Source organism: Sminthopsis crassicaudata, chromosome 1 (genome assembly GCF_048593235.1).
Source record: "Sminthopsis crassicaudata isolate SCR6 chromosome 1, ASM4859323v1, whole genome shotgun sequence".
Classification (NCBI taxonomy): Eukaryota; Metazoa; Chordata; class Mammalia; order Dasyuromorphia; family Dasyuridae; genus Sminthopsis; species Sminthopsis crassicaudata.
The window spans coordinates 66,042,084-66,064,942 of NC_133617.1; the positions used below are offsets into that span (position 1 = coordinate 66,042,084).

At 38.7% G+C, this 22,859-nt stretch overlaps 1 protein-coding gene across 1 annotated transcript in view; it reads left to right on the forward strand.

Annotated features, from left to right (window-relative positions):
* The first annotated feature begins 240 nt into the window (after positions 1-240).
* UHRF1 (ubiquitin like with PHD and ring finger domains 1) overlaps positions 241-22,859 on the forward strand; it is a 41,453-nt gene continuing 18,834 nt past the window's right edge. The window contains 6 exon segments of the mRNA XM_074308520.1: positions 241-258; positions 2,352-2,467; positions 2,470-2,513; positions 14,914-15,177; positions 21,830-21,993; positions 22,497-22,712. Of these exon segments, the coding sequence (XP_074164621.1) occupies positions 2,362-2,467; positions 2,470-2,513; positions 14,914-15,177; positions 21,830-21,993; positions 22,497-22,712 (794 nt within the window). The 5' untranslated portion in view covers positions 241-258; positions 2,352-2,361.

Sequence of the window (22,859 nt, forward strand, 5' to 3'; positions counted from 1 at the left end):
CTGCAGAGGCCCCGCTGCTCTCGGCTCCCCCACTTAGCTGGCGCCTCGCAGGCTCTCGGGTGCAGGAGGGGAGGGGCAAGGGGCCCCGGATAGGGCTGGGGGGCGGAGGAGGCCGGCCTCCTCACCCCTCTTTTCTAATTCCCGCCACGAGGTGGCCAATCAGGGACTGCAACCCCGGACTGGGGTATTTCAGCGCCAAGCTACAAACCGGGGCTTTCGCGGGAAATTGCAGAGCAGCTGGGAGCGCCGCAGGCGGAGGTGAGTTGTCTGTCACAGCTCTGGGCTACGCTCCCCGGACTGGACGAGCATTTTCCTTTTTCTGGGACGGGACGGATGGTAGCGCAACTCGGGGACTTTGTAAGTGGGAATTCCTCCCGGAGTTCCCGCGCCCGGAGAGCGGAGGAAACTCGGAGGCTGAGAGTTACTCTAGTCCGGACAATCGCGTGTATAGCGAGTCCCAGCCGGGCAAAGGCTGCGTTAGCGGGATCAGCCCCGGTGCCCTGCCCGGGGGTCCCTCGCTGCCGCGCACTTGCCAACTTTATTCGGTGTCTGTGCTAACTGGGGCAGTGAGTAAACGGGGCTAGAATGAGGAACTCCGGAGAGCCGGAGCTCGGGAGAAGAAAGGACTTGAATGAGGGGCCTTGTTCTGCGTGCTCCCAGGAGGGGACCCTCAGTGCCGTACGGGCGCGCTGAAGGAGGGCTGGCCCTGCCGCAGTCTAGTTTCAGCTTACTGACAAGGCCCATGTGGCACAGAAGTTGTTGGGAAGGCGGCTTCTCTGAGTACCACCAGGACCGTGCACCCCCGAGCATCCGGCAGCACCAGCAGCACTGGCCTTTCCCGGGCGCTGCCCACACTCCAGCCCTTGGAGTCCCCCGAGGCTTCGGTGCTTTCTGAGGATCCCAGCAAAGGGCTGCTTGGCCCACTGTAGTTCTGGCCGCCCAATACTGCCACCCATCTGGGGGGCTGGAGGCTTCTCTTTATTCTTAGGGAGACATCCAGCATCATCTGCTGTGGGTGAGCAACAAGTGCCAGGCGACTTGAGCATCCACCACCCCCTTCCTGTGGGCTATCTGATGCTAGGAGCCTTTCAGGGAGAGAAGCATCGAGCAGGAGCGCCCTTTGGGGGGCATCACGCCCCAGCCACGGCGGGGGTTCTTCATGTGCCAACAGTCTGCCGTGGCCAAGCTTCCATTGCTATTTTTTGGAGGGGGGCATTCGGGGCCAGTTGCCATCCCAAGAGAGGGGGGAGCTCCACTTGCCTTCTTTTGGAGTCTCTTAGAGCTACAGCCCTTTGGGGGGCGGGTACCACTACTTAGTTTTTACTGCTCCCCTGGGAGCCAAGGGCGAAGTGAAGTAGTTTCAAAGCCTTGTGTCTAGCATCCCACTCCCTATCCCCCAGCCCCTTAGGAAGTGATGGCTCATTTGCATGATATCGCGGGATCTGGACTCTTGGCGAAAGTGCGAATTTCAATTGTGGCGCGGAGAGAAACTTCGCGCGCCATTGCTAGTTGACACCGCCTTTCCCTGGGCCTCTTCCAATGGGTTTGAGCGGGGCGGGGCGTGTAAGGCAAAGTTAGCCAATAATGGATGCGGAGGCTTCGGGAATAGACTGAGGGGAAGTGGATCCGTAGTGGAGAGGCATGGGGGTGAGGGCGGGGGCTAGGTTGAGAGTGTTCATTGATTCTCTCTCCTATGGGGGGGTGGGGGGTGGGATGCGCGCGCGACCTTGGAGGGCGGAGGGGGGAATCCGTAGTGAGCCCGGGCAAGCTGGCTAGACACCACCTCTGCCCGCGCCGGCCCGCGAGCTGGGACCCCTCCCCAGGAGGTGAGTCCTGGGCGGGCCAGGGGCGGGGCATACCTTGTGGAGGACCTGAGAGGACAGTGCGGGTGGGGGGGGCAGGGCGTGGGACCCGCCCCCCTAAGCCTCCGGCTGGGGGGGAGACCCCCGGGACTGCCCGGGCTGGCGAGCGGGGGCAGTGGGAGCGCTGACCCTTTCTCAGATTCCCCGCCTTCTCTCCCTCTTCCTTTCCTCCTTCCTTCTTTCCTTCCTTTTTCTTTACTTTCTTCTATTTTTCTTCACTTCTCTCTCCCACCTTTTTTCTTTCCACTCTATTTTTCTTCCTTACCATCTTTCCATCACTTCCTGCTTCCCTCTTATTTTCTCTTTGCTCTCCTTTTTTCTTCCTTTCTTTACTTTCCCACTTTCTTTGGATCCTCCTTTTTTCTTATCGTTTCTTTTCCTTCTTGTCCTTTTCTCTTCATCCTTTCTCATCTCCTTTCCTCTTACACTTTCTTTCCTTACTCTTTTATCTTCCCTTCCCTTCCTTTTTTATTTCTTTCCTTTCCACAGAGTTACCAACATGTGGATCCAAGTTCGCACCATGGATGGCAAAGAGACCCACCGGGTAGACTCTCTCTCTAAGCTCACCAAGGTGGAGGAGCTGAGGTTGAAGATCCGGGAAGTGTTCAGGTGGAACCAGGGAGACAAAGGCTTTTTTATCGGGGCAAACAGGTAAACTGCCCTTCCCCCTTCTGACTTTTTTTTTTTCCATCGAGAGGCCTGCCAAGGAGGAATCTCTACAATTACTACCGATGCCTCAGTTTCCTCATCGGTAAAATGGGGCTAATAATAGCACCTACTTCCTAGGGTTGTTGTGAGGATTTAAATGAGAATGCATTTGTAGTGCCTAATAAATGCTGTATAAACTATTATCATTATTGTTAGAGGTATGTAAATGAGGCAAAAGAAAGTAGTGGGGTCAGTTAATATTTATTGAGTTTCCCTAAAGCATTTGTGATTTGCTTTCCCCTCCCCCCTTTAAAAGTCCTTTTAAATCCCTTGTCCCAAAGAATTCTTTCTATGGTGTACAGAACAATTTTCAGGGTCAATTAAGAGCTAATCAAGTGTCTTTGCAGGAAACTACCTTAATAATCCTCTAAGAGTATAATGAGAAAACCTTTGCTCTCTGTTGAGACCAAGTATAATCTCAAAGGGTGTGTTCCCTTGTCTTATTAAAAAAAAAAAAAAAAAAAAAAACCAAAAACGGTCTTAGTACTTTGTGCCAAGGGAGACTAGGAAGAAAGGGAGCTTGAGTTTGCTGTAAGAGTCTGAGATGGTTCCTTCAAATGATTTTTTTTTTTACAAGATTTTAGCAGTAAAGGTATCACATTTGTGGTTGGTGGGAGCACAGGGGAACATGGATAGTCAGCATCACTATCGTAGAGTTGAATAAGTTTGTCAGCTAAATGCCCGCCTTTTTTTTTTTTTTTAAACCCTTTTGACTTAGAATCCAAACATGATTATGCTGCCATCTAGCGATTTCATGAATTCCCAAAGTTTGGCATGGGTTCTGTGGTGACTCCCCATTATTGGAACTAGTGCTAAGAGAAAAAATTTTTTGTTCATTTGAATATATTTTTCATCATTGGCATGTTAATTTGCATCATTATTATTATTTTTAAAATTATATATATATATTTTTATAATATTATCCCTTGTATTCATTTTTCCAAATTTTCCTCCCCTCCCTCTATTCCCTCCCCCCATGACAGGCAATCCCATACATTTTACATGTGTTACAATATAACCTAGATACAATACATGTGTGTGGATATCATTTTCTTGTTGCACAATAAACATTAGATTCCGAAGGTACATGCAACCTGGGCAGACAGATATTAGTGCTAACAATTTACATTCACTTCCCAGTGTTTCTTTTCTGGGTGCAGCTACCTCTGTCCATCATTGATCAACTGGAAGTGAGTTGGCTTTTCTTTATGTTGAAGATTTCCACGCATCGTTATTTTTAACCTTTTTTTGGGGGGGGGGTATTTCTGTTTTTGACACTAGTGGTCTCACCTGAAAACCTCTCCACAAGAAAGATGGTTAAAACAAAATCACCAGTTCTGACAAGCATACTTGATACTGGGGATTTGTGGTTTTCTGTTTTTTAATTGTCTTCTGTCAAGAAAGAAGCTATTTCATTATCATTTGTAATCCAAATTCAAGAACCTTTTAGAGTTTTCATTAATTCAAATGCTTCCTTTCATTTAAAGTTTTCATTAATTTCATATCTCGTTTCAGTTCATTTAAATTTTCTCTGAATTTTTGGTCTGACATTTGTTACAGTTCTTTCTTTAACATCACAGTGATATTCTTTAACTGTCCTACTTTATGATTTATTCAATTTGTGTCAGTGCTCGGTAAGTAAAAATTGATAAATAAGTAGTGGGATATCAAAATATACTGGTGGTTTTGGCTCATTCGTTCCTTCTTTCTACTGTGTTTCTTTTGATTTATTTCTTTCTATGACATCTTAAATTAGTATCATTTGAACTATTAGCTACATGATATTAAGAAGGATGTTTTATCTAAACTTTATTATTTCCCCTAGCCCTTGACACAGTCTGTATAAGTGGGTGCCCTTGTTGTTTGCTGAATTGATTTTGTGAACCTTGCTTTGGATGGATCCTCTTATTAAACTGACATTTTGTTAAAAGTCTTGTCACAGAGCATAGCTTCAATTATATTTCAATTTCTCAAGAATCCATAATTTATTGGCGAGGGTATTTTTTCCATTAATCCAGAGAGGCTACCCCTCCTGTCTTATGAAGTGATTTTCTTCAATTATTTGGTTGAAAAGTTCATGCTGCTGGCTAATCTTCTGATGATATGGCTATCTGAACTTGGCTGGTCCTTGGGCAAAGCATTCATCTTGCATATGGGATGTCTGTGTAGCTTTTATAGCTTGGTTAGCACCTGAAAGTGGCTGTGGTGAACTGATAGGTCCCTTACTCCAATACAGTAGTAACTTCATGCCACAATGAGGCATCAGAGAGTACTATAGAGAGTATTTAGCTGTAAAGTATTTCTGTGTACAACACAACTTATTCAGCTTTTCACACTGATCAAGTTGAAAACAAATGTTTTCACTGTTACAAGTTTTGTTGTTTTTCTCACTCTCTTCTTACTTTGCTAAGGAAGGATCAGAATAATACTAAAAAAAAAATTCATGATTTGGGGGTGGGTAGATAGTGTAGTGGATAGAGGACCAGCCTGAGTCAGGAGGACCTGTAAGAGTTTGAGAATGGTTCCTTGTGTGCTAATTAGCTATGTGACCCTGGGAAGGTAACTTAATCCGAATTGCCTCCTTCTGGTCCCAAAATGAATTCGTGATTTTGTTAGTATTGTTATTCTCTTCATGAGTGCAAATTGCAGCCTTTCTCTAGACAGTCTAGATCTGGCTAGGCCTCTGCTAAGTTTCTGCACTTCTCTAGATTGAATATCAAATGATAATCTGTTATAGCTAATCTGTTACAACCCAGCCTTTCCAGCTTGCTAGGAACTACCAGAGCTTGTGTCTCTCTGACATAGCATAACCTTTAGGAGTTTAGATTTATCTGTCTTTAAATGGATGGTAGAGTTGGATTTGAGTGGATTCCTCAATCACTGGGACTGCAGGCATTTAGATGATACTGTTTCTTTCATTTCATGTTAATTTCAAAACAGCTTAGCATTTATACATTTCATTCATTCTACAGGTAATTTATTAAATACCTATTCTGTGTGAGGCACTGGAGATGTGAAGGGCTTTTGTTCCACTGGGTCCTATAGAAGTGTGGTGTAAGGTTGTGTGTGTGTGTGTGTGTGTGTGTGTGTGTGTGTGTGTGGCTGGGGCTGGGAGAGTGAGGAGAGGAGGGATTAAAGAGCAAACTGTAAGGAGGTCACAAATGAGCTGAATCTCAAGGAAAGAAAGGCTTCTTAAAGGTGAGGATGAATCTTTCCTATAATAGATAAATGGTCTTCCAGTTTTTATTTAGAAATTTCCAGCTTTGGGGCAACCTACTCATTACCTGCCCAAAAATCCTATTCTGCTTTTGTATAGCTCTCACTGTTAGGAAGTTTTTCCTTATTGGAATCAGGTAAATCCTGTGTCTCCATTTAATACTACCTGTGTTACATGGGGCAAGTCACTTAGGCATTAATTTCCTGATCTGTAAAAAATAAGGGATTTTAGACTAAATGATGTAAGATCCCTTGCAGCCCTAAATTTTTGCTCCTAAGGTTAGATTTGGCTCCTTGAAATTTCTGACCATTGGTTCTAGTTGTACCTACTGGGACCAAGAAGAACAAGTCTAATTCTTCTTCCATGTGATGGCCCTTTAAAGTATCCTTTAAAGATGAAGACATCTTGTCCTTTCTCAGCTTCCTACAGGCTAAACATTTTGATTTCTTTGAACTATTCCTCATATAGCTTGCACTGAAGGCCTTTCACTAGCAGTTTTTATTCTTCTCCATTCTTTCCAGTTTCTCAAGGCCAGTACCAAAATTCACTGCTCAGAACAGAAAGCGATAGTCTTACCCCGGCAAATATCAGATGATCTCTCTTTTGGTCTGACCACTGTGCTTCTTAATGTAGACTAAGATCATATTTGCTTTTATAGCTCATAATTATATTGAAAAGGGTATGTGTGTGTGGAGGAGATAAAGAAGCCTTAGAGATGAAGCTGAGATTTCTATCCTGGAAGAGTGAGAGGGATGATAGTGCCATAAGTAGAAGAAAGAGGAGGTGGGAGGAGGGGAATGAGTTTAGTGGAGAAAAATGATCAAGTGACATTTATATAAGTCCTTAAAAAGATGCTTTCTATGTGTTATCTCAGGGAAAGTTAGTTTTGGATTAATTTGAGGTATCAATTGGGTCTTGTACTACATTTATTCAACAGGCAGTAGAATTTGTTCCACTCCATGTAGTTCTGGGAGGGAAAATTCTGAGGTTCTCCTCCCCATGTATCGTACGTATATTGGCATATATATGCTTATATATGTGTGTATATGTATGCCTATATGTATATTTTATATCCATATGTATATATTTAGGAGTCATCTGTACAAATGCTGAGTTTAATTCATGGGAAAGCAGTTTAAGAATAGATAGATAGAATTTATTTGATGCAAAAGAAAAATTGCTCATTTTGTAAAAATATAAATCCTCTGGTATGCATACAGCTTACAGATTTTGGAGTTATCATGGCTTTAAGGGAGTTGTCTTATAATATTGTTTAAATTCATTTCACCTTCAGAGATTCCATTCTCTCCCATTAAAGGGAAAATACTTGTGCCATCTATCTCATAGATTGTTATGAGGAAAATACTTTTGAAAACCTTAATTACTATAGAAATGTGAATTATTATTAGAGCATTTTTGTCATTTCTGCTTCCTATACAGGTTTGATTTTTTTATTATTTTTAGAGCTACTTAGAATCCATTTTGAAGTAGCATTTTTGGAGGCACTAAAAAGGGAAGGAAATAACCTTTAATTAGGTTCATATGCTTTCTGTGATTACATTAATTGGGGAATGTGACTTGTCAGGACTATTACCTGGTTTGGGAAGGAGGAGTTTCTTTTTTCTGGTTTTGGTTTTTGAGATTGAATCTCCTTATCTTGCCCAGGCTGAAAGTGAAGGGGCTGGTCAGAGATTGGATCTCACTTAAGATTTGCACAAAAGCTTTTCTCTGACCCTTTTTCCCCATTTGGCTTAATTTGGTTTTCCTTGGAAGCACTCTAATGGCACTTTGCTCCATGGCGCTCCCAAAGGGCACTATGCAGGGTAGATGAGGTTCAGCCTTCCTGCCACTCAGAAATTCCAAACTCAAGAGATACATTAGTGTTGGCCTCCCCAAGGCCAGGAAGTCAAGATATGTGCCACCTTGCTTGGATTAACTATTAGAAAAATTAGGACAGTAAGTTCATAAGAATGTAAGTATTTAGGAAAATAAAATTTATATTTGCTAGCAAAATTTCATTGTTAAATACCTCAGACTTCCTCTTTCCTTCCCCCCCACTTTTTTGTTTCAAATGGTATTCCAAACTTTAAATCCATTAATGTTTGAGGCAAAATATATTATTTGATTTTGATACCTTGTGAATTATGGACATATTTTGGGTCCATATTTTTATTGTTTTATATATATAATTACTCTGAACATTTTTGTACATAGGAATACTGAACCTTTAATAAGTATACTAATGTTTCATCAATCTTCATAGCCTATTGTGGTTTAATTGTAAGTGTTTTTTGAAGTAAATGCATTTACAGTTCTGCATACTACCTGCCAAATAATTTTTCTTGGAGGTTTAATATGCCAGTAATCTTAGGAAATGATAGCTATTTTAAGGGTTGGGGGAAGCTTGAGAAGCCTCATCTTCCGTTAAGATTCTACTTTGTGGACATCATTTCAGGAGTAGGAGAGCTGAGCTTGATTCCTTCTGTGGCTATAGCAGAGCTATAGAGAATCCTTTTTGTTGTTTTGCTCAGATTTATATTTTGGTAACTTGCTGGGATTGATTGCTGGATAGGTCCCTAGGGAAATCCTAGTCTAATTCTGTCCTTTTATTTATTTTTTAACCCACATTTTTATAGCTATCCTTAGAGTTGTTAAAATTTAAAGTATTAATCTGTTTTGTTTTTACACAAGCAAACCCACCTCCTCTTTTTACATTCCCTGAAACACAGTTATAAACTTTTAACCAGACAGAAAAGATGTCTCCTTTAACTTTAAAAAATCCGGGACTGGGACAGCTAGGTGGCGCAGTGGATAGAGCACCAGCCCCGAATTCAGGAGGACCTGAGTTCAAATCTGGTCTAGACACTTAACACTTCCTAGCTGTGTGACCCTGGGCAAGTCACTTAACCCCAGCCTTGGGAAAAATAAAAAATCCGGGACTGATTTTTGTTGTACTTGACCAGAGTTTTGTTGCCTTCATGCTGACTTTGTTTACTTTGTTGCACTGCTTTACATTGTCCTTGTGACTCTTCTTTGTTCACTGTATCATTTTAAACATGTCTTTCCATATTTCCTCTGAATTCCTCGTTGTCGTCGTTCTTTACAGGGAATAATAGCCCATTTCAGTCAGATGTTGTCATTCCCCTACTGTTGTGAATTTCTTTGTTGTAAATTATGCTGATCGGAGCATTTTGAGACATAGGTTATGTTCTAGTTGTTAATTTCTTTGAAACATACCTTTCTAGTGATGGAATATGTGTGCCACAGAATATAGATAGATCAGTAACATTTCTTGCTTTATTCCAAATTGCTTTATAGAATTGCTAAACACATTCACAAGCTTTATCATAAGCATGTGAAGCAATGGTTTTGATTTCTCATAGCTCTTCCAGCAATATCCAGTGTCTCATGTTTTTATACCTGAAAAAACTAAGGCCCTGAGAGAAACTTGATTAAGGTGACATTGGTATTATGGAGCAGATCCAGGATTGGAACTAAGATCATCCTCTGACTCCTGATATCACTCACTTGTTACTATACTGTGCCACAGTTTTGTGTGACTATTATAGCCTATTGAAGCTAGATGTTTGGGTAAACTTGTTAGCTAAAAGTGGCTCTTCAGACAATGTTTTGTATCTAACTCTGGAATTAAGTAACATGTGAATGTCTGTTGGGATATTGATGTGCAGGCATTTTTAAAAGCCCCTTAGTAAAGAGACAGTATTCTATATCTTCTATATTAAATCTGTGTATCATATTGAGATCACATAGTTGTGGAAAGGTAATGAAAACTTCTGCTTCCTGTATCTGCTTGTCTTGGTAAGCAGCAGCCCAAATTGGATTCCTGCAAATCCTGAATATGTTTTAAGCTATTAGAAGTTAGGATGGAAGGGTGTAAAATATGACCACAATGAGAAAATCTGGAAGGGAGGGTTTCCCTGAGAAATAAATTGGTAAAATGAAGATAGACTTGAGCTGTAGTCACCCTAGCTTCTGGACTTCAGTTTCTTCATCCCTGTGTTGGGAGCAAGAATTCTATTTCCTGCCCCTTTTCACCATTCCTGCTGCTCCCCCTGAATTAGCCCTCTTTTGTTGAGAGAAATTTGTGGGTAAAATTTGATGTAGTCTTAGCCAAAGAAAGATTTGGAGAAAGCATGATGTATGTCTTTATGTTATTTGATTGGCCTGCCAGTGTTTGTTCACTGTACTCATGCCACTCACTCCTTTGAACCTGCTAGTCTGATTTTTTTATAAAGATGCCCTGATTTATGGAGCTAGAAGATCCTTCAAGAACCATGTGATCCAACTATTTCATTTTACACATTGAGGAGATTGCATTTACTGAAGGTGGGGTTTCTAGTCATTATTCATTGGGAACTAACATTTCTTCAAGTTTATCTTTTATAAACTTTAGCAGGAGCCGTCCCAAGCAGTTTCTCCTTATTTTTACATTTAGAGGAATGAAACTGCTGCTTCTAGTTTTTCCATTTTACTTCTATCTTAATTAGAAAGGATTTTAATTTTAATCACATTTTTAGCTGAAGCATTAATGTTGTTATTCTATTTAAAATTTTTAATTAGGGATTTTAAAAGCAATTTTTATTTTTTTGTTCAAAGAACAAAGAACAGAAAAGCCTTGTTTGTAAAATTGAATATTATAAACAACTTGCTTTTTAAGGGAAAAAATATATTCAATATATTCTAAAGCTCTCCCATTTGTCTATCTCCCTACAAATTCTCTTCACTGTTTTAAAAACCATTCAATGACCTTTCTTTTTCCTTTTTGAAAAACTTGAGCCTCTCTCCCCCAATTGCTTCTCCTCCCCATTTAAGAAAACTAGCACCCAAAACCAGGGATAAATTGCTCAAAGAAATCAATATCTAATGACAGCTTCTTGGTGGGCTTTAAAATACTATTACAGATTTACTAATCTATAATCTGATTTTAGTAGCTTTTGTGTTCTACACAGATATTTAAGCCATATATCTAGGACTTTTGAGTAGTATCCTCCGTCTCTTGATAGAAGAAATGCACCAATTCTTTATTTTTCTTCCTTCCATACAGATTGCTTTAGTAAATTAATAATTTTGTATTTCAAATAGTAATTGACTGTAGAGTGAGCTGAGTATATACCATTACACCTGATCACACATATAGACACACTCATATTTTATGTATGCCTATGAATTTGAGTTTAAAATAACTTTTGAGAAATATCTGGTTCTGAGACTCATTTTATTTCTAAGAAGTCACGAAGGAAGCTATGGAGGTTTTACTTCTATGGATTAGGCTTTAGTGACATTAATTGCCAATGAATGTTTTAGTTACAGCTAAGCTGTTTCAGTTCTATCTTCAATAGGAAATTAACCATCACTTTTTAATTCTTTAATAATATAATGGACTGTGTTAAGGCACAGCCACCTGGTGTTAATCAAGGCCTAGCATAGATAGTTTAAATGCTTGATGTGTGTCCTATCACAAGTACCATCTGTGCTCATAGGAGTTCGTTATTGTTAAATGAAGAAATGTGGTTTGTTTTTATTTTTGTTTTTTTTCCCCAAATATTTTTGATATCTTCTATTTTTAACAACATTTAGATTTCCTCCCTATCTCTTACAGGGAACTATTCCTAACAAAGAACACTGAGAAAGTCTGACATTGTAGGTAGTATTTCATTCCCTTCATGTCTGGGGCCAGGCTGGGTCTTGGTAATTTCATAACATTTAGTTTTGATTGTTTTATTATGGATATTCTTTCCATTTCCATTGTGGTGTTCATTGTATATGTTTTTTCCTTGGTTCTGCTTCAATTTGTGTCCATTTTTGCAAAGGTTTCCTCTACTTCTCTGTTATTTCTAATGAGAACTTGATTAGAGGCAGCATGGCTTAGTGAATGAGACTGGCCTTGTAATCAAGGAGTCCTCACTTGCTCTCCCCCTTTTTAATTATGGGGTGGCCCTGGGCAAGTTACTATGCTTCTCTAAGAGTCTTGTTTCCTTATCTGAAAAAATGGGAATATCTGTAGTACCTCCTTCACTGAGATTTTGTGAGAATTGAATGGGACAATTTAGGTGAAGTGCTTAAGAAACTATTAGCAACTTCAGTTTGATGGTTCAGTAGGCAAGAATGCATTTTGAAATATGTATCTATTGTATATGCTTGTTTGCATTTAGTAATTTCGCTCAAGACTGTATTAGAAATGGACGAGTCCCTTGGAATCATTTTCACCTAATAAGGTGAAGCTAGCTGACATTTATATGGCACCTTAAGATTTATAAAGAAGTCTGAGATGTTCAAAGATGGGGTCAGTTATTTTTAGAAGTAGTGAAGAATTACCTCCCCCTGAAATGATTGACTTATTAACTTGGCCATTCAGGTGACTCATTTAAGAATGACATCATGGGTTTAGAGTAAAGAGCACTGAATTTGGAATATTGGAAGCTTGGATCCTAATTCTCTTTCTTACTGGCTTTGACTTTGATAATTTGATCTCTGCAAACTTTGATTGGCGTGAGTGTGATCTGGTTGGTTAATTTGAGTGCCTCTTGGGTATCCTTCCTTGGATGTTTTCAGGAAAATAATTAATACAAAGTTTTACAATTTTATTCAGTGTACAAGGCAAAGGTTGCAGACACAAAGTACAAGTATATAACAAAAATCAATTTCCTGATAGTAAGTGGTGAAGTAAAGGCTAAAGCATATTTTCAATCAGGAAAGGCTTTCTGCAGTTTGAACTGTATCTTGAAGGAAGATGATGGACCTGGATTAGCATGAGGGAGGTACTCTTGTAGTTATGGCAATAATGATAGGGAGAGGCAAGTAGGTATATTAGAAAGAATGTTGGACTTAGAATCAAGAGGCATGAGTTTGATTGCTAGTTCTAAAGCTTGCTAGGATAATAGAATATAAAAAAGGAAATAATTCTAGTTGGATCCTTCTCGTTTTATAGTTAAGAAAACCAGAGAGATCAACTGTGTAGGGTCACAAAGATAATCCATTAGATTTGAAATCTTTTAAGCAATCTGGGCTTTTTTCCACATTTCCATTATGTTTACATAATGTAATACAATTATAATTATGTATTACAGTGTGTTATACACTATGGACTCTTTCCTTCCTTCCTTCCTTCCTTCCTTCCTTCCTTCCTTCCTTCCTTCCTCCCTCCCTCCCTCCCTCCCTTGTGTTCCAAATTTTACCCTCCTTCCCCCATCCCTTTCCCTAGATGGCAAGCAATCCAATATATGTTATACATGTTAAAATATGTTAAATCCAATATATGTAAAATATTTATACAATTATCTTGCTGCATAAGAAAAATCAGATCAAAAAAAAAAAAGGAAAGAAAATGAGTAAGAAAACAATGCAAATGAATAACAAAAAGAGTGAGAATATTATGTTGTGATCCACCCTCAGTTCCCACAGTCCTCTCTCTGGGTGTAGATGGCTCTCTTCATCACAAGATCATTGGAACTGGCCTCAGTCATCTCATTGTTGGAAAGAGTCATGACTATGGACATTTTCTGACACATAGTAAGCATTTAATAAATGCTCTTTGACTTGGGTTCTCTTATACTACTGACTATGTGATTTTGTGCAGATCCCTTAATGCTTGCAGGGTCTGCTTCCCTATCTGCAGAATTAAGATAATAATGACACTGCTTCCTTATAGGGCTTTTTTTGAAAAGGGCTAATATTGAATCACTGTGTCAGGATCCAAAAAGGCTCTTTGTTGGGCCAGATCGAATAAGAACCCATGTAATGGCGATAAAGATAGTTTTGACTTTTCAAAAATTAATTTTATAAGCATACCATCGTGGAGAGGTAGGGAATTGGGAGGCACATTTAGATGGGGTTCCTTAGCAGTGTGATACAAAACCAAAAAATAGAGAGTGCTTAGAGAGTTTGGAGTTCTCCAAGAGAGGCATGGCCAGAACAAGGGAACTGATAGTTTTGCTTAATGTGGCCCAACTCAGATTAAATCTGGAATGTTTTCCAGTCTGGGCATTACCTTTTAGGAAGGAAATTGTTAAACTAAACTGCACTGTCAGGCATATTAGTATAACAATTGTTTTAGACTACTTAAAATAACTAGACAATACAAGGTTGGTATATTGCTGTGCTATAGGAAATAATGAGTTGGATTTAGGAAAATATGTGTGTATATGCATGTGTGTGTTTATGTCCCTGATCAGTTGTAGTCCTCTTGGTTGGGGGTGGGTGGGAATTAAGTAAAAAGTACATTAGAGAACAACAACAAAAAATTAGTTCTGAACATAATATGTAGCATTTATTATATATAGGATTTCTTGAGATGGAAATTTATTGCTTTGTATATTGAATCATCTCATGTTCTGCTATGCACAGAGAAAAATTTTTTCTTTGTTTTGTATTGAGGTTTTAAATAAGTTGATTTTAAAACTAAATAAAAAAATTTTTTTTAAACTAAAGAATGTTTTGAGGAGAATAACCAGACTGGTGAAGGATCTCAATCAAGGCTCTTTTAAGGAATGATTGGGCAGTTAACCTGGAAAACTCTATGATAGAAGGTTTGAAGAAAGAAACATAACAGTGGGCTTTCACAAAGGGTGGAGACAAGTAGTAGGGGCTGAAGGACCCAGACAGAGCCAGTTGGGGTGGAGCATGGAGTGCAGGGAGGTGGGAAATAATAGTTTATAAGGAAGCAGGGGAGGTTGTAGGTGAGGGCCACTTAAGAAGGGCTTTACAAAATAAAGGAGTGGAAGAGGAGTTAGATTAGTTCTGGCTAGTCTCAGAAAGCAGACCCTAGCAACAGGGGGAAGAGGTAGGGAAGCAGATTTAATTTGGATATAAGGAAAAAAACTTCTTTCTACAGATGTTTGTCAGTGGGGTGACTGGCTCAGGAGGTAGTGGATTCTACTTTTAGAAGCCTTCAAGCAGAGACTGGCTAACCATTTGTCAGGTGTCTGGTAGAGGGAGTCTTGGTTCAGGTTTAGAGGTTGGATTGGAGGGCCTCAGAGGCACCTTCATATGCAGAGGTGGATTGAAAGACAGAAGTGATGTGTGAAGGGACAACCTGTGAGGGGGCTTCCTGTAATTTCAAAGGGTATTTACCAATAATGTTTCTGTGGTCTTTGCTTTTCTTCACAGATGGAAGATGGGCACTCCCTTTTTGACTATAATGTTGGTCTAAACGACATTGTTCAACTGCTAGTGAGACAAAGCCCAGCTGTACTTTCTGTTCCTAGTAAAGAAAAGGATTCTGAACTGTCTGATACTGATTCAGGCTGTTGCTCAGGCCAGAGCGAATCTGATAAGAGTTCCAATCATGGTGAAGGAGCCTTGGAAATTGATGGGCAATCTGGCCCAGCTGCTCCAACAGATTGGATTGATCCAGGATTTGGCCTCTATAAGGTAAAGTTCTCATGGTACTCTTTAGAAGATTATTTTTCAACATCTTCTATTTTGTGCCTCTCATTTGGGAATCTTTTTGTATGTACCTGGAATCGCTTTTCCTTTTCAATTCATCCTCTTCCTGAAAGAACCACTGGTCTAAGCATGCAAATATATGTCAATAAGCACTTATTCAGTGCCTACTATGTACTAAGCACTTGTGCAGGACGTTGAGGAAATATGCAGAGAATGATCTAGTTTCTACTGTTTCTTGAGGGGAACAACATTCACGTAATATGCATGTACAAGACCAACACAAGGTATACTTAAGGAAGTTGCGGAGGTAATACATTAGCTTCTGAGGACTCGGGAAAGTGTTTGTGTAAAAAAGTAGGGCTTGAGAAACTGTTTTAAGAGGAGGAGAGAGAGGACTTCTGTGAGACAGAAATGGGAGAGAGACATAACAGTGGGCTTTCACAAAGGGTGGAGACAAGTAGTAGGGGCTGAAGGACCCAGACAGAGCCAGTTGGGGTGGAGCATGGAGTGCAGGGAGGTGGGAAATAATAGTTTATAAGGAAGCAGGGGAGGTTGTAGGTGAGGGCCACTTAAGAAGGGCTTTACAAAATAAAGGAGTTTATAATTTATCTTAGCAGGAAACTACTGCAGTTGATCAAGTTGTGGAATAATGTGGGCAGCTGTGTGGAGAATGGTTTAGAGTGGTACACTGGAGGCAGGAAAGACCAATTAGGAGTCTGGGAAAAGGTTATAAGGGCCTGAGCTAGAATGATTGGATGTAAATGATGTTGTGTGTGAAGAAGGAATAGCAAAATTAACAATTTGATTGGAATATGAACTGAGGAAGAGTGAGGAGTCAAGATTAAAGACAAATGGTGATGCCCTTAGCAGAAATAGAGAAGTTTGGAAGAAAGGTAGACTTGGGAGTGGAGAGGAGAGTTGTTTTAGACATGTTGAAATCGAGATATCTGGGATATTGAAATGTTTAAGAGGCATGTAGGATTGAAGCCTAGAAGAAACCTGAGATATCTTCAGAGAAATAGTAATTAAACTTATTACCTCTCACTAAGAGGGAGAATGACTGACTGACTGAAAAGCCATTTATTAAGCATTTGGGATGCTCCAGGCACATAAGGTCTAAACATGGAGCCTTGGGAAATGCCCACAGTTAGAAGGTGTGATATGGATGATGAGCCACCAAAGGAATCCTAAAAGAAGTGAGCAGGCAGATCAGAGGAAATCAAGGAATAAGAAATGCCAAAAGGATCTGGAGAAGAAAGAGTATTGGGTATATGAGAGGGATGCACAAGGTGTCCAAAAAGGATAAAGATAGGAAAAATGATCAGATCTGGCCATAAGAGGTCATTGATAACTTTGGAGTGAATGTTTTCAGTTGTTAGATTGTTGGAAGCTCAGATAGCAAAGGCTTGCTGAGTGAGTGAGAGGAGAAAAGACATTAGATGTAGGTGAATTTTTCTAGGAACTTAACTGAGAGAGGATCTGCTAAAGGCTTTTTAAAGATGGGGAAGACTTGGGAATACTCTTAAGGCATGATCTCAGACATGTAATAATATATATAAAGCAAATTGAAATAGTTTTCATATGTTGTTGTTAGACAATTAAGTGGCATAGGGAAGAGAGCACTTAGGGAGACGAGTTCAAATGCAGCCTGAAACACTTAGTAGCTTTGTGACCTGGGCAAAACATTTAACCTAGTTTCAGTTTCCTTATCTGTAAAATAGAAATAATAATACTACTAGCCTGGGTTATTTTGAGGATCAAATGAGATAAAATGTGCAAACCTCAAAGTGTTCTATCAGTTCCAACTGCTTTCATTAGGTGCTGGATATCTCATTTGTCAGCTTGAGCAATTTCCTACATCTTCTACTTTTCCATTCTCCCCTCTCCTCCTCTTAATAGAATCATTGGGTATCTTTTTTCATGGCCCTTCTGTCACTAAAAAATAGGGGTCCCTTTTTGACCCTTTTCCATTATTATTTATTTTTTTTGTTCCACCAGTTACTCCTTTTCCATTTGTATCTCTAATCTTTCCCTCATTTTCCTTTTTACCTAGAAAGATTTCCAGATCTTTCAAACAAAAGCTGCAACAATAGGAACCCCTTCTTCCTACCCTTCTGATTTCCTCATGTTATTTCAAATAGATTTAGAGTTGGAACTAAAGTCATCTTGTCCAACTCTCATTTAACAGAAAAGAAACACTGAGTCTCAGCAAAAGGCCTTATGCAAGACCCCACTGACAAATGAAATAGTAGGCTTCAGATCCTCTGGCACTAGGACATTCCTTTCTATCATGCTATCTTGTCCTTGCTGTCTCTTTGTCATCCTATAACTTGATTTACATGCTGAGCAATCTATTCTGAACCTGATCCTCAGAGGGCTTCTCTTAGCCACATTTAATGGTCTTTTCTTGCTTGTTTTCTTTGACATGTTTATTTCACTTTGATCATCCTCTCCTTGACGTTTTTTATTTCCTTGTTTTTGATACCACACACTTTTTCGGTATTCTCATCTTGCAAATAATTTCTGCTTTGTTTCCCATGGTACCTTTTTTTCTCCTAACTCCCTCAAACTCTGGCTTTGGCTTTTTCTCCTTATCTATCTTTATAATTTCTTTCCTAGTCATCCTAAGGTTTTATCTTAGTGCCAATGATTCCCAACTCTTAATTTCCAGTTCTGAACTCTCTTTGGGAGGATCCAGATGTGTCACTTCCATCATCTTACTGATTTCATTTCCATACTCAGGCTTGATTCCATGGTATGCTAAATTGTTTTATTAGTCATTTTTCTAGAACCTTGAGAACCTGCAAATTTGCTCTTCTCTCAGCCTCTTAATCTTTATCCTTGGGAACCTCCACTATATGATTTCTCTTCCTAATTCTATGCTTTAGGGCATCCCTGGAGAAAGTTGTGATACCAGGCTGATCTCCCTCATTTCACATTTCTGTTGTTCAGCCTCATTGACTGTTACTGCTTTTTCTCAGTTCTTACTCTTACAGATTCCCTCTCTTCCCTGTGGTGACTTCCAAATCTTTTCTTCTCTCCTTAATTCCCCAACTATGCCTCCAACTCCATTAAGATTTCACAGAAAAAGAGTTCACTGAATGTGAATTCCCTGAACCTCCTCTTGCATTTTTCGAAACTTCTCCGTATCATCTTCCCTTTATCATTGTCCCCTTTTCTTCTGTTACAGAAGGAAGCTTCACTGAGGTGAACACTGATAGCTCTATTTTTTGTCTTAATCACTTTGTCTAGGCTTCTAGCCTTTCCCTTCAGCAGCTCTCCCTTTTTCCTCCAGATTGCTTTCTGTCTCCCTATGGATGTGCTCGTCTGTTCAAACCTTCTCTTAACATTGCTACTTCAGCCAGCTATCACTTCATTTCTCTTCTGACAACCTTGAGAACATTTTTTATACCTGATACCTCAGCAGCTTCATCTCCTTACTTTTGTAACCTAACTTGATATCTCTGCCACTGCCACTATAGGGAAACTATTCTCTCAAAGTTCCTTAGTGACTTAATTGCTAAATCCAAAGGCTTCTCCCCTTTCCACATTCCTCATTCTTGATCTCTTTGAGGTTCTGATAGGCCACTCCCTAATTTATATTCCATTTATTTCACTATAGTAGTTCTCTTTTTCCTCTTGTTTCCTTTGTTGGTCCTTTTTCCTCTTCCTGACCTAATATTCTGTCTTTATCTTTTCTTGGTCATACATACTGCTTTGGCAATCTCACGGACTCTCTCTATTTATAGAGGAAGCATTCTCACTGATGCAGGAGACTCTTCAAAACATATATTTCTAGTCTTGTACCTTTCTCCTTTTATCCAGACCAGTCTCTACCAGGTATCTATACTTTGATGTGTCACAAAACTTCTAAAAAAAAATTTCCCAAATTGAGTTGCTCTTGTTTTTTGGCTTAATTCTTTCTTATGTCTTTTATTCATAGATGTGGTTGTTAAAATTTTTAATTTTGTTAAAAATTTCCCTGGTTTTTTATTGTCTTTTAAGTTCTCTTTGTTCATTTGCATGACATTCCAGTCACCACAATTTGATGCTAATCTACCTTTCCAGCTTTAATTTATATTATTCTCTTATACATATTCTGTGCTCCAGGTTGATTGATTCTTTTGTTCCTTACTTCTTCTTACTCAACTTTGTGTCTTTACTAAAATAACCTTCCTTTGTTTGCTTTTTTAATTCCTACCTATTCTTTAAAACATAATTCAAATAGCACTTTTTAAATAAAGCTTTTCCCTGATTTCTCCCTTGCTCCCTTTCTTAGTATGTCCCCTTTCTTTTCTCTCTGAATGTAATTCACTTTCTTTGGTAGGTTATCTCATAGAGACTATAGATAATGATACTATATCTTTAAGAGGCAAATGGTGTTAGTGATTGTTATTTGTTTTTTGTTCTCAAAAAGGACCATGACTTCAGGAAGTAGATACCATGACTTGCAAGTGAATTAGATTTAAGTGAGGGTTGTGCAAAGAAAACAGTTTGACACTCCTCTGGAGCCATTTGGATCCAGTGGCAAGATAAAGATCGGAATGACTGAAGATGGCCCTAGATGCACTGGGAGACCTTAGCCTTTTTTTGAGCTAAGGCTTTTTCTCAAATCTCAGTTTGTTTGAGGCAATGCCTATTTGGTTATTAAAGCTAGGTAAAAATGAGAAAACAATGGCCTCTTTAACCTAATCAAAAAAATAAAATAAAATAAAATCAATCTGGGAGGGGAGATCTCAGGGTTTCTGGCTAAAACAGAAACAATTGCTATTTACTCTGAGCCATAGGATTCCAAAAAGTGATCAAGTGAGGCTTGACCTGAGATCTATTGTTGGCCCTTCTGAGAGTGGAGTAATTTGGTTTAAGGCAGCCAAGTGGAATACTGTGGTAAAGCAGTTTGACCTGGCTGGCTAAAGTTAAGTATTGGCAATGCCTTGCTTTGAATGGTGTTTCCTTATGAAATTAGGGGAAAGAATGTATTCTTTAATTTTGATCTTTGAAATAAACTGTGGAGAAGACAGAGAAAGTAAGGAAAAAACTTTTTGTGAGAAATGTCTTAACTATATTATTAAAAATAATTATGAAGAAAATTATGTGGAAGATTTGGCAGTTTATAGTGTATTCTGGAATGACTGTTTAAAGTGAGGATAAAAGAAAATACTTAATTCCTGAGATTTTGAACTTAACTATTATCTTGAGGAATGCAAAAAGAATTCTTGAGACTTTACTCAATATCTGGAATAAACAATGGAGAAATTGTGGTATGGAAGGAAAGAGAAATTTTGTTACAGTGAGAGTTTGAGGTGATTCTAAGTTGTCATCTTTTTCATAGATAGAATTTTACAAATATGTCTTTTATTGCTCATTTCATTTAACAAATTGTATATTCATAAGTTTTGCAGTTTACCTAAGAAAATTAAGGGATTTCACATAAAGAAATATGAGCAATCTCTTTGTAGTGGCCAGAAACTGGAAACTTGAGTGGATGCCCATCAATTTGAGAATGGCTGAATAAATTGTGGTATATGAATGTTATGGAATATTATTGTTCTATAAGAAATGACCAGCAAGATGATTTCAGAAAGGCCTGGAGAGACTTACATGAACTGATGCTGAGTGAAATGAGCAAGAACAGGAGATCATTGTTCAACAACTATAATATATGATGATCAATTCTGATGGAAATGGCCATCTTCAACAATGAGATGAACCAAATGAGTTCCAATAGAGCAGTAATGAACTGAACCAGTTACGCTCAGCGAAAGAACTCTGGGAGATGACTATGAACTACTGCATAGAATTCCCAATCCCTCTATTTTTGTCTTCCTGCATTTTTGATTTTCTTCACAGGCTATTGTATACTATTTCAAAGTCCTATTCTTTTTGTACAGCAAAATAACTGTTTGGACATGTATACATATATTGTATTTAATTTATACTTTAATTTAACATGTATTGGTCAACCTGCCATCTGGGGGAGGGGAGTGAGGGGAAGGAGGGGAAAAATTGAAACAAAAGGCTTGGCAATTGTCAGTGCTGTAAAATTACCCATGCATATGTCTTGTAAATAAAAAAACTATAATAATAAAAAAAAAAGAAGAAGAAAAATATGAGCAATTACTATCAAGAAAGGAAGCTTTTCCACTTAATTCAATAAATATTTTTTATTAAACAGGGTTGGAGAGGCTTGAGCCAACTAATTAGTTAGAGGTTGCAATTGTATTAATTACATATCCTGGTATCATTGCTAATACTTGGAATAATAAGAACAAATATGGAAATAATTCTGGTAGCTGGCTGAAGGATGACCTCAGAATGAATGTTTGATCTCAGGGGCTCAACCTTTTAAACTTATCACATTGGTAATATGACACTTTGCTTTATATTGCTATAACATACTTACCATATATTTTGTATTACATTTATCTGTATCATATAATCCCATTAGATTTTAATACTTGTGAAGTCAGGGATTATGTCTTATCTTAAACTTTGTATTTCCCCTAATTATTTGCATAACAGCTTTGTACACAAGTTTTTAATATCTGTTGAATTGTAGTGAAAAGGTAGTCAGTTAAAATTTTGAAAATTAGAAATTAATTAGGTCAGTGAAAAACTTTTCCTTATTCATCTATAGATTAATGAATACGTAGATGCCCGAGATATGAACATGGGAGCATGGTTTGAAGCCATATTGGTAAATGTTACAAGGAAAGAAAGAACAGAAACCAGCGAATCCAGTGACATTGAAAAGGGCCAAGTGCCTGAAGAGGATGTTATCTATCATGTGAAATATGAAGAGTGAGTTTGGAGTTGTTTTGTGGTTTCTGAATAGTCCCTAAATAGATGATTTTGTGGGTCATTTAGTTTGTCTTTGTGTAAGATTTTTTAAAAACTGTTTTGGGGGTTACATCAAGGAAATATAGTTAAGAGGGATATTCGTATATGAGCATGAAAATTAATTGAGGTTGTAGAAAGATTGCTCATCTTAAGAGTCAGAAGAAGTGTGTTTGTAATGCTTCAGAGGCTTACTGGGACCCTGGGCAAAATCATTTACCCTTTTGGAAGCCCTCTGAGTTTTCCTTATCTGTAAAATGAGATAAGAGCACCTTACCTCATAAGGATTTAAGAATTCGAGTATATAATGTATTTAAAACTTTGCATACCTTAAAATTATAAGTATTATAATTTTGTGAACTTTGACATACATTTGTAATAATTCATTTGAAGGGAGGAGAGTTTAGTTTTCCATATAAATTTTTATATTTATCTGTTAATTGATGGTTATATTTTTAATTTTGAAGCTATCCAGAAAATGGTGTTGTGAAGTTGAGTTCAAAAGATGTAAGAGCTCGAGCCCGGACAATACTGAAATGGCATCAGCTGGAAGTTGGACAAATTGTAATGGTGAACTATAATCCTGATGAACCCAAGGAGAGGGGCTTCTGGTATGATGCTGAGATCCTTCGAAAACGGGAAACAAGGACTGTTAAAGAGATCTATGCAAATTTACTGCTTGGGTAAGTTTCATGTCATTGTGAATATATCTCATAATGTGATAGTAACTCAATATAATAACCAGTCAAGAGCTGGTGATTTCTTGAAAATTAGAGGCATTAGAGTAGCCTAGTTTAATGTAGATTGATAAGAGTATCAACCCTCCAAAC